The sequence below is a fragment of the Mauremys reevesii genome, linkage group 17 (assembly GCF_016161935.1).
Source record: "Mauremys reevesii isolate NIE-2019 linkage group 17, ASM1616193v1, whole genome shotgun sequence".
Lineage (NCBI taxonomy): Eukaryota > Metazoa > Chordata > Testudines > Geoemydidae > Mauremys > Mauremys reevesii.
In genome coordinates, this window is record NC_052639.1 from 8,102,040 (window position 1) to 8,114,962 (window position 12,923).

Consider the following 12,923-nt stretch of genomic DNA (forward strand, 5'->3'; position numbering starts at 1 on the left):
GCCCCTCCCTCCATGAGCGTCCATTTCATTCTTTAGCTTTCTGCTACGCTTTTCTCAGCTCCTTAAGTTTCAGCACTGTGTCGAGTCCCTGTTGTGGCCTCTGTCTATCATGGCCTTGGAGGTGTTTTCAAATGCTTTGGCATTTTGTCTTTTGGAACGGAGTTCTGATAGAATAGATTAATCTCCCCATAGAGAGATCAGCTTCAGTATCTCCCGTACGGTCCATGCTGGAGCTCTTTTTGGATTCTGGGACTGCATGGTCACCTGTGCTGATCGGCGCTCCACGCTGGGCAAACAGGAAATGAAATTCAAAAGTTCACGGGGCTTTTCCTGTCAACCTGGCCAGTGCATCCGAGTTCAGATTGCTGTCCAGAGCGGTCACAATGGTGCACTGTGGGATAGCGCCCGGAGGCCAATACCATTGAATTGCGGCCACACTAACCCTAATCAGACATGGCAATGCCGATTTCAGCGCTACTCCCCTCGTCGGGGAGGAGTACAGATACCGGTATTAAGAGCCCTTTATATTGATATAAAGGGCTTCGCTGTGTGGACGGGTGCAGAGTTAATGCGATTTAACGCTGCTCAATTCGATATAAACTCGTAGTGTTGAGCACAGGGCCGGCTTTAGGCCGATTTGCCCGATTCCCCTGAATTGGGCCCCGCGCCTGAGAGGGCCCCGCGCCGGCAGCGTCTCCCGGAAGCAGCAGCTGTTGTTGCTAGGCAACGAGAGACCCTGGCCGGCTGAGGGCTGAGGCAGAGGCAGCCGCCTGGGTGTTGCAGGTCAGGAGGGGGAGGAGGAGGAGGCACATGTGCTTTGCAGCCCTCCTTCCTCCCCACCCCAGCACTCACCTGGAGGAGACGCCGAGGGAGCTTCCGGCCCGGTGGGAGACAGGAATCTCTGCCGTGCACCTCACTCACCTGAGCAGCTGCTGGGGCTTCCAGCCGTGAGTGTCTGACCCTGTGATTCCCCGGAGGGTTGTAATATTGGGCTGGTGTTGTGGTTTTCGTGGTGTTGCTGTTTGAGGGTGAGTTGGTGCCTGCCTGTGTCTGGTTCAAAACTAAAGCCGGGATCCTGTAACCCAGGAAAAAAGCCCCGAGCCGGTACTTAGTGCTGTGAACTCCAGGTGAGAGAGAGAGGGAGGTTTGAGGAGGAAACCAAATACATCAAGAGGGGAGAATGCGAAAGGTCTGCAACAGGCAGGCTGAGACTTCTCTCCCCCGCGCCCCCCTCCGGCAAGAGGGGAAACTGAGGCACGGAGTGATCTGATTCCCCTCTCCAAATTATTTTTGGACGGAGGCTCCTATCCAGACCAGTTCCCTCCCATCAACTCTGCTTTCCCTGCTGCAAGATCTCTGTAGGGGCTGAATATTTCCATAAAACTATGGCTCCTTTGTTTGCCCTACAACAATAAATTAGACCAGCTTTCGGGGGAGGGGGGCTATTCCCCTCCCCCAAAGCTGTGGGGATATTAAGGTTTTTTGAGGGGGGGGCATGATAATATTCCAGATCAATCAAATGCCCAGCTCAGCTTTCTAGCCATCCAGCAGCTCTAGGGCAGGGAAGGAAGGTGCTCTTGGTGCAGAGTGGTTGCAAAACAGGGGTGAATTTAGCGGGGGGGGTCGGGTTGAAATCCCGCCTGATGCAGCCATACAGAATCGCTGGCAGCGCTGGGAGAGGCCAGGAGTGGAAGCAGGTGGCCTGGGGGTGGGGGGACATTTGCCCTCAGTCCTGGGCTCTGGGATGGACTAGGCTGGGTGGTGGGTTCAGTCTAGTCTTCCAGCCTGTTGCTCTCACTGAGGTTTGTGGTTTTCATCTGGCTCCACCGAAAAGATCAAGCAAGCCCAGTAGAAAAGGGGGGTGAGAGAGGCGGGAAAGGGTGTGTAATGGGTTAAAGTGACCCGTCAACGAAAGAGTAAAACCAGAGTTTGACTGGGTTTCCCCCCAGCCACCACTCCTGCAAACACTGGGCAAGGGGCAGCCCCAGTCCCCACCGAGGCTAGGGTGAGGGGCAGCAGAGGAGGAAGGAAGCCACATGTGATGGCAGTCCCCTCCCCTCCCCCTCCCAGCACCCACCACCCCCTCTCCGGCCCCCAAACTCTGTCCCAGAGCCTGCACCCAGCCCTCCGCACTCCCTCCCAGAGCCTGCACCCCTCCACCCTTCCTGCACCCCACCTGTGCCCCAGCCCAGAGCCTGCACGAAGCACCCAAACTCTGTCCCACTCAGCCTGGGCAAAGCTCTCCTCCGTCTGGCTCCCAGCCCCTCTCCAAGGGTTGCAGCTGTCTGGAGGTGCTGCCTTCCAAACCTTCCTCAATCACACCTCATTCATTCAACAGGGCAACTGATTACAAAGTGGGGGGAAGATCTTATTCTACTCCAAGCAAAAAGACATTTTTCTTTTACCTTAATTACACTACCTTTAGGGCCTGCTATAACATATTACCAAGGTTCAATACAAAGTCATATAAAAGTTATACAAAAATGCATAATGCAGAGATTTATCTACAACTGCATTGATTGACTTCTGTGTGCAGTAATATAGTGACCCCTGGGGCTTTGAATGAGGCTTTATACTTGGGGGGAAGGGTGAGGGGGTAAGTGGCGAGTGGGCAAAGAGGCGAGCAGTGAGCCAGCAGGGATTCTAGGGGCGGGCATGGGGGTTTCTGGCAGGGGAGGGAGAAGGTGAAAGGAGGCGAGTGGTGGGGGGGCACTGACTAGGAGGGATGCAGCAAGCCAGCGGGGGGGGGCTAGGGGGTGAAGAGAGGTGTGATGGTGGGGCTGAGCAGGGAGGGGACAGGTCCTATTTTACTGCTGTGATCTGGTCACCCCATGTGTGCCGTTTCTTCCTCCCTCCGCCCCCGAACCTTGTTTCGATGGGGCGGAGCTGGGGAAGGAGGGTTTGTTTCCACAGAGCCGGGCGGCGCTGGGGGGGGGGGCGGGGAAGGAGGGGGCAATTTTATATTAATAAGGAAATAATTTATAAATTTTAATAAAATAAACATTAGTGAAGAAAATCAGTTGTACAACTATCAAAACAAATTATTTTCCTGATATGAAAGTGCAAATCAGCTAATTAATATATGATGCAATGTATGTCATAGATAATTTTGTTATTATTTATATAGTCATGGAAAGTAAATAATACATGGAAGAAATGAAAGGGTTTTTTTAAAGGTTTTTTTTGTTTTAGTCGTCCCTGCCGTGGCCCCATCGAAACTGTTCGAATTGGGCCCCGCACTTCCTGAAGCCGCCCTGACAATGAGGCTAATCATCTAGTGGAACAAGCTCCGCAAGGGACGTGGTTAATTCCCCATCACTGCTCTGTGTAAATGAAGACCGCAGCTCTTGCTGCAAGACACGTGGTGTGTGGGTGTCCCTGTTCCCCTTCAGAACCCCTGGTACATGGTGCTTCCCTCCTCCCAGTTCAAGATCCCCATCATGTGGGTGCTCCCATCCAGGATCTCTGGTGGGTGTCTCTGCCCCCCACCCCAGGAACTAGGTCCAGTGTGTGGTTTCCCCTCTCTGCCCCCATCTGGGATCTGTGGGTGTCTCTGTTCCCCTTTTCAAGATCTGTGTCGCACGGGGGCGTCCCTTCCCCCAAGTCAGACTCCCCAGCGTGTGGGTGCTCCCATCCCCCCCTCCAGTCTCTGCGGGGGTGTCTGTATAAAAAGAGACTGTGTCTCACTGTCTTGCCCAGGCTACGCTGCAGGGGCCATTCACAGGTGCGACCCCACTACTGACTGGCATGGGAGTTTTGACCTGCTCTGTTTCCAACCTGGGCTGGTTCACCCCTCCTTAGGCAACCTGGGGACCCCAAGCTTCCCTGGGATCACCATATTGATGCCAAACTTAGTGTGAACACCCGATCGGCACAGCCCCCTGCAGCCTAGAACTCCTAAGCTCAAGCAATCCACTGGCCTCAGCCTCCCCCAGACCTGGGATCACAGGCACCAGCCACGGGACCCAGCTGGTTACAGGGTCTCCCGCTTCCAACTTCAGGCTTCAGCCTGGGAGCTCTGCGCTCAGAGCGGGTGGAAGTGGAGCCTGGAACTGAGCTGATGCGCTGAGGGTTATTTGCACTGCGCGCTTCACATGGAGGTTAAAACACGGGGCACAGATCTTTGAGCACAACCCTCGTCCTGAGGAATGGGTGAGTGGGGGGGGGGCTGCATAAAGAGAAACCGGCTCTCCCTGGCGGGGCTGCAGCAGCTCTTCACAGGGGCAGTCCTATGGCCAATCAGTACCAGAGTTTTGAAAGCCTCCTTTTACTGGACTGACCTGGCTCCCCTCTCTCTAGGGGGACTGGCGACCCCAAACTTCCCAGAAACCAGCATAGCGAGGCCAACCTAAGCACCAAGCGTTACACGCAGGAGCCTTCATGCCTCGCGTGTTCAGCTCCCTCCCAGCGCCAGCTTTAAACTCCGCTGCTCAGTTCTAAGCGTTGGCCACACGGGGGCAGCCTGGAGCTCAGCCAATGCCTCCCGTTGCTGGTTGCGTTTCCCGCTCCTCGTGGCAGGTTCACACCAGGCAGATCTCTGAACCGGAGCCGAACCGTTCCCCAAACCCAGCGCTTTAGCAGCAGCTTTGCTAGGAAAGCGCTGACGTCCCCAAGTAACGTAAGAGCCAGAGCGCTGTGTCCAGGATCTTCTATCGGGCCCCTCACCATGGTGTCTGTCAGGCGCAAGGAGAAACCAGGGAAATGTTTTCATGGAGTTTAAGGGCAGAAGGAGCCATTAGCTCAGCTAGTCTGACCCCTGAATAACACAGAATTACACCATGACACACACTGATCCCACAGACCTTAGACAGATCAAAGCGTCTCAGCCCTCAGGACGGAGGCTAAACTGGGTGCCAGAGGCAGCGAACAAGGGGCCCCCAAGGCAATGGCAGGGAGCTGACGAGGTGAAATATGCCCAGATGATCCCAGCAGGCGACCCACCCCCATGCTGCAGAGGTGGGAGTCCCTGTTCCTCCTGCCCTTAAGAATCTGTGGTGGTAAGTGGGTCCCCCCAGTTCCCCAGATAAGAATCCTCCATGGGATTTCCCTGGCTTCACCTCCAGATAAGAACATTGTGTGGAGGGGGTGGGAGGCAGGTTGTCTGGCAGATCTGTAAAGGGGGACTGTGTCTCCCTGTCTGGCCCAGGCTCCTGGGAGGAAGTGATCTCAGTGTGTCTGGCTGTCTCCATTCTTCCCGCCCATAAGAATCCCTGGTGTGTGGGTGCACCCTAGACCATTAAGGATCTCTGGTGGGTGGGTGTCTCTCCCGCTAGTCAGGATCTCTGGGGCGTGGCTGTATAAAAAGAGACTTTGACTCACCCAGGCTGGGCTGCCATCATGGAACAGACCAGGTCCTTCTGTGGAGGGTTTGCGTCCCTCCAAGGACGTGATCTCAGTGTGTGTGGGTGTCCCTGTCCCTTCAACCCTTAACAATCCCTGGTGCGTGGGTGCGCTGGGCCCCATTACAATCCCCTCTGTCTTACCCCCCATGAGGGATCCGGTGGATGTGGGTGTTCTCCATGCTACTGGGGGTGTCTGGTGCCCCTGTCCCTCCTGGTTAATGGAGTGTGTGGGTGTCCCCCAGCTCGTTAAGGATCCGTGTTGTGTGGATGCCCCCGTTCTTCTCATTAAGAATGGTGCAACGGAGCATATGGGTGTGTCCCCCACCCCATGAACTAGCTCGCGTGTGTGGTTCCCCTGCCCCCATCCAGGCTCTGTGGTGTGTGGGTGTCGCTGTTCCTCTTTTCAAGTGTTGCAGAGGGGTGTCCCTCCCCCCACGTCAGAATCCCCAGCGTGTGGGTGCTCCCATCCCCCCAGCCAGGCTCTGCGGGGGGTGTCTGTATAAGAAGAGACTGTGTCTCACTGTCTTGCCCAGGCTACACTGCAGGGGCTATTCACAGGAGCGATCCCACTACTGATCAGCACAGGAGTTTTGACCTGCTCCGTTTCTGACCTGGGCCGGTTCACCCCTTCTTAGGCAACCTGGGGACCCCAAGTTTCCCCAGGATCACCATATTGATGCTGAACTTAGTGTCGACACCTGATCAGCACAGCCCCCTGCAGCCCAGAACTCCTGAGCTCAAGTGATCCGCCAGCCTCAGCCTCCCCAGGCGCTGGGATCACAGGCACCAGCCACAGAGCCCGGCTTGTATTATAGCCTGGCAGCTGGAGCTTTAAACTCTGCTTGTGAGCTCTGTGCCTGGGCCAGACGGGGACAGCCTGGAACTGGGAAATGCTCCTGCTTCCCCCGCCCCCGTCTCATGTCGAGCTGCAGGCGCCGCTGTCCTCCCAGGTAAGATCCCGGATGTTTCAGTGCCCCCCATCCCCCGCCCAGGTGTCCGGGTACCTCTGCCCCCCATACAGAATCCTGGATGTGTGGGTGTCCGTCCCTCTGCAGAGGATCCCGGAGTGTGGATGCCCTTGTCCCCCCCTACAACATCCTGGGTGTGTGGGTGCCACTCTCCCTCCCAGTAGATCTCTGGTGGGTGGATCCCCAGGGTGTGAGTGCTCCCATCCCCCGATACAGGCTGGGGGGGGGGGGGTATAACTGGCTCTCCCTGTCCTGCCCAGGCGGTGCTACAGCAGCTGTTCACAGGGGCAGCAACCCCACTGTCAACCTGCAGCTTTAACCTGCTCCAGGGGTGACTTGCTTCCCCCTCCTTTGGGAGCCCAGGGACCCCGAACTTCCCAGAGTCACCTAATTGATGCTGAGCTGAGCTGTCCCTTGTGCAAAGCAGGAGGCCAAATTCCAGGGAAACAATGGACAAGCAGGGGGCCCTGGGCACATCCAGCCCTGGCTGTGAGATGTTCCCTCCCCTCTTTCTTTATGCCCCTGTTGTTATTTCATGGATTGTCTGGGATGGGGGAAAAGCTGAGTTCACTCCAGCTGGAGGGGGAAGAACCCTGAAAATCTCAGGCCCCAACCCCTGCTACGAGGATCACTGAGGTGCTGGGAATCTGCATGGGAAAGGGATGGTGTGAATTGTCAAGGTGGGGAATGAATAACAATCTACAACAAGATCCATCTCATTAATCACTGACAAGGCTAATCCTGCCGCAGATAGAAGGGAAACTGGGAGTGATTCTTTGCTGCTCAGCCATGGAAACAGTGACCCAATTGCACCACAGTGAATGTGCTGGGGAAAGCTGGACTTCACAGGCAGGTGGCAATAGCAGACCCTAGAAACACCTGGAGCTCCCCACAGCACTTCTGCCACCGGGGTCAGCTGTTGAGCGACTCACAGCGCCCCTCCCCTCCCATTACATTCCAGGAGGGGGTGGCAGCACCCCCCACCCAATGCAGGGGAGAGGGCTGAGTGTATCTCTGCACCCTGAGCCCAGGGCACCCACTCTCTCTGCCCCACACATAGAATCTGGCCCTGCTGCAAAGTGACCCCTAAGAACCAGCAACTTCCAGGACAGCAGATTTGGCCTCAGAGCAGGGAATGTGTCCCTCATGCTGCTTTTAGGCCACTAGGTGCTCTGGAAACAGGAGGGCTCTGAATGTAACCTATGGCACAAATGGCCCAGCGGGGGATATAGCTCAGTTGTAGTGCACATGCTTTGCATGTATGAGGTCCTGGGTTCAATCTCCAGGTTCTTTTCACCCTGCTGCTTTGCTCCTGCCCTGCAGGAGTTTTAATCCTGCTCAGTGAGGGGCAAGTGCCAATTGCATGGAAGGTCTGGGGGGGGTTTCTGCTCCTAAATCTCCTCTGCACATTTAAGATTCCCACCTGCTGTGCTGCTTGGGACAAGGGTAGATGAGAAGGGCAAATCCTCCAGCACTGGAGGGAAAGGTCCCATCTGCAAAGACTAGACTTATTTCTTGTCTGGGCCCAATCTTTTCACCTGCTATAGCCCTTGTTCCAGCTCAGGTGGTAGCTAGGGGATGTCTCATGACTGCAGCATGTTTGTTCAGTTCCACCCTCTTATAGAGCTTTGGTACAAGGCAGGAATCTTTTGTCTCTCTCCTGGGGAAAAGCCCCAGGTTTAAGATGGATTCCTGTACCAGGTGACATGGTCACATGTCCCGTGAGACACCCCCACCCCCCAAGCCTTCATTCTTCCTGGCCTGACTCACAGATGGTGCAGGACAGAGCCATCTCCAATCAATTGTCCTGGTTAATGGGAGCCATCAAGAGTCCAAACCACTATTAATGGCCCACACTTTGCATGATTACAACAGGACCGCAGAGTTATAGTTCATATTTCTAGTTTCAGATACAAGAATGATCAGTTCATACAAATAGGATGAACACACACAGTAGATTATAAGCTTTGTAATGATACCTTACAAGAGACCTTTTGCATGAAGCATAGTCCAGTCACTTTATATTCACACTCATTAGCATATTTTCATAAAAACCTATGGAGTGCAACGTCACAGCAGGGAAAGGGTTTTACTGCAACACCTGGGAGCAGCTGAGTTGCATGTTCAGGCTGTGGTATGAGTTCCTTCACGTTTCTCGTAAGCACACAGGGACCTTCGCGGGTGCTCTCGATACAGGAATGGCCCAGATATGATAAAGTGATGGGAATTGCATTTTCCTTTTTTATTTCTGTATTTCCAATGACATTTCTGTTTGTGATTTCATTTTGCTTTGTATAACTGTGTTTTCTCTTGGATTTGATATTTAACAAAAAAAAGAATACGGCCTCAGGGCTCCAGATGGAGGAGCAGGCTGGGGCTAGGACTGCTAAGAGAGCGAGAGTAGCAGGTTTTCTGTATAGTTTCCTGCCCTCATTTTTCTTGACTAGTTTCTCTTCTGTATAAAATTTGCTTTTTGTAGAGTGTGAGCCTGGCTAGCTCAGTTGGCAGCGCATCAGCCTTCTAATTTGAGGATCCAGGGTTCAAGTCCCTGGTGAGGCAAAGAAACACTTTCCCCCTGTGACATACCCAAAGAGTTTTAGAAGGACTCTCCTTGACTTTAGTTTTTCCTTTTCAGGACATGGCCTTTCCTAGGAAGGGCCCTTTACTGCCTGGGACTGAAGGTGCTACTGCCTCACCTGTCCACTGGCCTCACAGTCTGGAGGAAGAAAGGCCTCTGGGCCTGCAGCAAAGTGCTGGGTGCTGACTTTTTGAGCAAATGCAGGGCTGGTCACAGAGGCATGTTCCCACTGAGTCCTCCCTGCCAGAAAAAATTGTCCCCACAGACAGGGGCGGCTCCAGGCCCCGGCACGCCAAGCGCTTGCTTGGGACAACAAGCCACTGGGGGCGCTCTGCCGGTCACCGCAAGGGCGGCAGGCAGGCTGCCTTCGGCGGCGTGCCTGTGAAGGGTCCGCTGGTCCTGCGACTTCGGTGACCTCCCGCAGGCAAGCTGCCGAAGGCAACCTGCCTGCCGTGCTTGGGGTGGCAAAATGCCTAGAGCCGCCCCTGCCCACAGAGTCCTCCCTGCTGGAAGTCTACAGTAATCAACAGGTGCTCTGCTGGTCCCATGGTGTAAGGGCCAGCACTCAGGACTTTGAATCCTGCAATCTGAGTTGAAGTCTCAGTGGAATCTGAGAACAATTCCTGTGCCACAAACCCTGCTGGGTCTTCCAAAGCTCTGTCTTGCTTTCTCAAAGGCCACGAAAACCTCTACAAAAGGTTTTTTTCTCCTGCTGATAATAGCTCACCTTAACTGATCACTCTCGTTATAGTGTGTATGGCAACACCCAATTTTTCATGTCCTCTCTGAGTGTGTGTGTGTGTATTTTCCGGCTGTATTTTCCGCTGCATGCATCCAGTGAAGTTGGTTTTAGCCCAGGAAAGCTTATGCTCAAATAAATTTGTTAGTTTCTAAGGTGCCACAAGAACTCCTTGTTCTTTTTGCAGATAAATTAATGGAGGTTAAGTCCATGAATGGCTATTAGCCAGGATGGGTAAGGAATGGTGTCCCTAACCTCTGTTTGTCAGAGGGTAGAGATGGATGGCAGGAGAGAGATCACTTGCTCATTACCTGTTAGATTCAGTCCCTCTGGGACACCTAGCATTGGCCACTGTTGGCAGATAGGATGTGAGGTTGGATGGACCTTTACTATGTGGGAATCAGGAAAATTATTAGAGAAAAAAAAGTATTGATAGCCCTAGAGGTGTTTATGTTGTTGATCTCCCTTGCAGATTCTCTGATGACTAACATGGGCTAAGTGCCCACAGAAGGTTTTCCCGCACTCAGTGCATTTATAGGGTCTCCCACCGGTGTGGATTCTCTGATGTTTAGAAAGGCTTAAGCTGCGAGTGAAGTTTTTCCCGCACTCACTGCATTCATAGGGCCTCTTCCCTGTGTGGATTCTCTGATGCCTAATAAGGTCTGAGCTGGTAATAAAGGTTTTCCCACACTCACTGCATTCATAGGGCCTCTCCCCTGTGTGGATTCTCTGATGTGTAATAAGGTGTGAGCTGCGACTGAATTTTCCCCCACATTCACTGCATTCATAGGGCCTCTCCCCTGTGTGGATTCTCCGATGTTGATAAAGGCCTGAGCTGCAAGTGAAGCATTTTCCACACTCACTGCATTCATAGGGCCTCTCCCCTGTGTGGATTCTCTGATGTTGAGAAAGGCCTGAGCTCCTAGTGAAGCATTTACCACATTCACTGCATTCATAGGGCCTCTCCCCTGTGTGGATTCTCTGATGTTGAGAAAGGGCTGAGCTGTCAGTGAAGCATTTTCCACACTCACTGCATTCATAGGGCCTCTCCCCTGTGTGGATTCTCCGATGTTGATAAAGGCCTGAGCTGCAAGTGAAGCATTTTCCACACTCACTGCATTCATAGGGCCTCTTCCCTGTGTGGATTCTCTGGTGTCTAATAAGGACTGAGCTGCGTGTGAATTTTCCCCCACATTCACTGCATTCATAGGGCCTCTCCCCTGTGTGGATTCTCTGATGTTGAGAAAGGGCTGAGCTGCTAGGGAAGCATTTTCCAAACTCAGTGCATTCATAGGGCCTCTTCCCTGTGTGGATTCTGTGATGCTTTATAAGGATGGAGTAATCACATACGTTTTCCCCAAACTCAGTGCATGTATTTTTTCTCTTTCTGCTGAGGATTTCCTGTTGTGTTGTGGTTTCCTTGAGGTCCTTCTGAGTTTCCTGACAGGAAATACATTTACCCACTTTCTCCCCTGGCTGGTTTCCCTGCTCTCCTTCTGGTCTGTGCTGAATGTCATAGGATTTTTCCTGCTTATGACTCCAGGACACATTCCTTTTCGATCTTTGTGATAATGCTCTGTGTTTATCCACTTGCTCAACATTTTCCTGCTGAGAATTCTCCTCCTCTTTCTCACATACCATTGCGTCACCTGCTGTGATAGAGACAGAAACCTCAAACAGGGATGGAAAGGGGAAGGCCAAACCAATACAAGTACTGGAGAGAGGTCAAATAAAAATCAGGAACTGAACTCCCCCAAGTTCTTCCCCAAACAGGAGAGAGGAGGGGATCAATTCAAGCTTCACATCCCATCCAAATTCACAGGGGGAAGGGAGGAAGCTACTGCCTGGTGTCTGCTAGGGTCTACAGGAAGCCATGAGCTATATTTACCCTAAGGATACGACCCCTGCTAGGGACAATATTGAACTGAGAGACCTTCCAAGGGCATTGTAGGGCATCCCAGATGTTTCCTTCAGGAACTTACAGATTCTCAGTTGGTTTAATATTGCCTCACCTGTGCAGGGAGCTCTCAGGATCTCTCTTTCCTCTGAACCTTGGAGGTCTGGGACCCATGGCTCTTCCCCTTGTTCCAGCTGGGAGATCACATCAGGTTGGGAAATTGGAAACCCTGCTCAGATGAAAGAAAACAAAGGAGGTCACTTGATTTCATAACTTTGTCATAAAAAACATTCTATTAATTTAACTTCAGTGCTTAGTGTGACGGGTGTGCCTGGGGCAGTCCATACTGAAAATGCCAGGGTCAGGGCAGGATGAAAAAGGGAGAGCAGATGCTCCCAAAACTGGTGGTTAACACTGAAGTTAAACTCAACGACCAGTCACAAACTGTGCTTCTGATCCCACACACGGGTTATCGAGAAGCTGAAAAAAGAAATCACACGGCCCCCTTTATTGCATTCCAGTTCTCCGACTCCCAATCAGCACTTAGGTCCAGTACAGTGAGAGGTTATTTAAAAACTCTGCTCATATACAAAATGTTTTTCTGACCCCAAAAGGTCAGCCACATTACAAGATCACTATAGGTTTGGATCTTACCCAAAAGACCACACTGCCAGCCAATCCTTTAGCATGGAAAGACAAGACAGGACACGACACAGAAAAAGTTGTTAAATGGAAAAGCAGTGAGATGCATTCCAAAATCTATATATCAGGTTATTAGCAGTATTGTTGAGCTGCTGGCTTGAAAGTCCGTCTGGAACACATCCACAAGTTCGATGGGTCTTTCAGTCCTTTGTTCCAGGCTTCAATTTGTAGAGAAGTTGCTCCAGAGGTAGGAAGAGGGATTGAAGACAAAATGGAGATGATGCAGCTGCCCTTTATATTCCCTTTGCCATGTGGCTTGTACTTCCTGTGTCCCAAACACAAGCTTCACAGCACAGGGCATGGAAAAGCCTCGGAAGTCTCAGCACACCGACATACCCCTGCATGTCTTGCTGACTCAATAGGTTTATGCCCTTGATCAGGGATGGGCAAATTACGGCCCACGGGCCACATCCAGCCGACAGGACCATCCTGCCCAGTGCCTGAGCTCCTGGCTGGGGAGGCTAGCCCCTCCCCCACAGCCACGCCACCGTGCGGGCAGCGCTCCTGCTGCGCAGTGTGTCTGGCTCTGCGTGGCCCACGTGGCTGCCAGACACGCTGCTCTGAGCAGCATGGTAAGGGGGTCGGGGGGTTAGATAAGGGGCAGGGAGTCCCAGGGGGCAGTCAGGGGACAGTTGGATGGGGTGGTGGTTGTGGGGGGACGGGGGCTGGATAGGTGTGGGAGTCCCAAGGGTCTGTC

The 12,923-nt window shown here is 52.9% G+C and overlaps 1 protein-coding gene across 1 annotated transcript; it reads right to left on the reverse strand.

Moving 5' to 3' along the window:
* Positions 1 to 10,275: 10,275 nt before the first annotated feature.
* LOC120385054 (zinc finger protein 3-like) lies at positions 10,276 to 11,025 on the reverse strand (the record flags this gene model as incomplete). Its single annotated transcript, XM_039504147.1, has 1 exon — positions 10,276 to 11,025. A coding segment is annotated over one exon (750 nt), but the record flags the coding sequence as incomplete, so codon positions are not given.
* Positions 11,026 to 12,923: the final 1,898 nt, after the last annotated feature.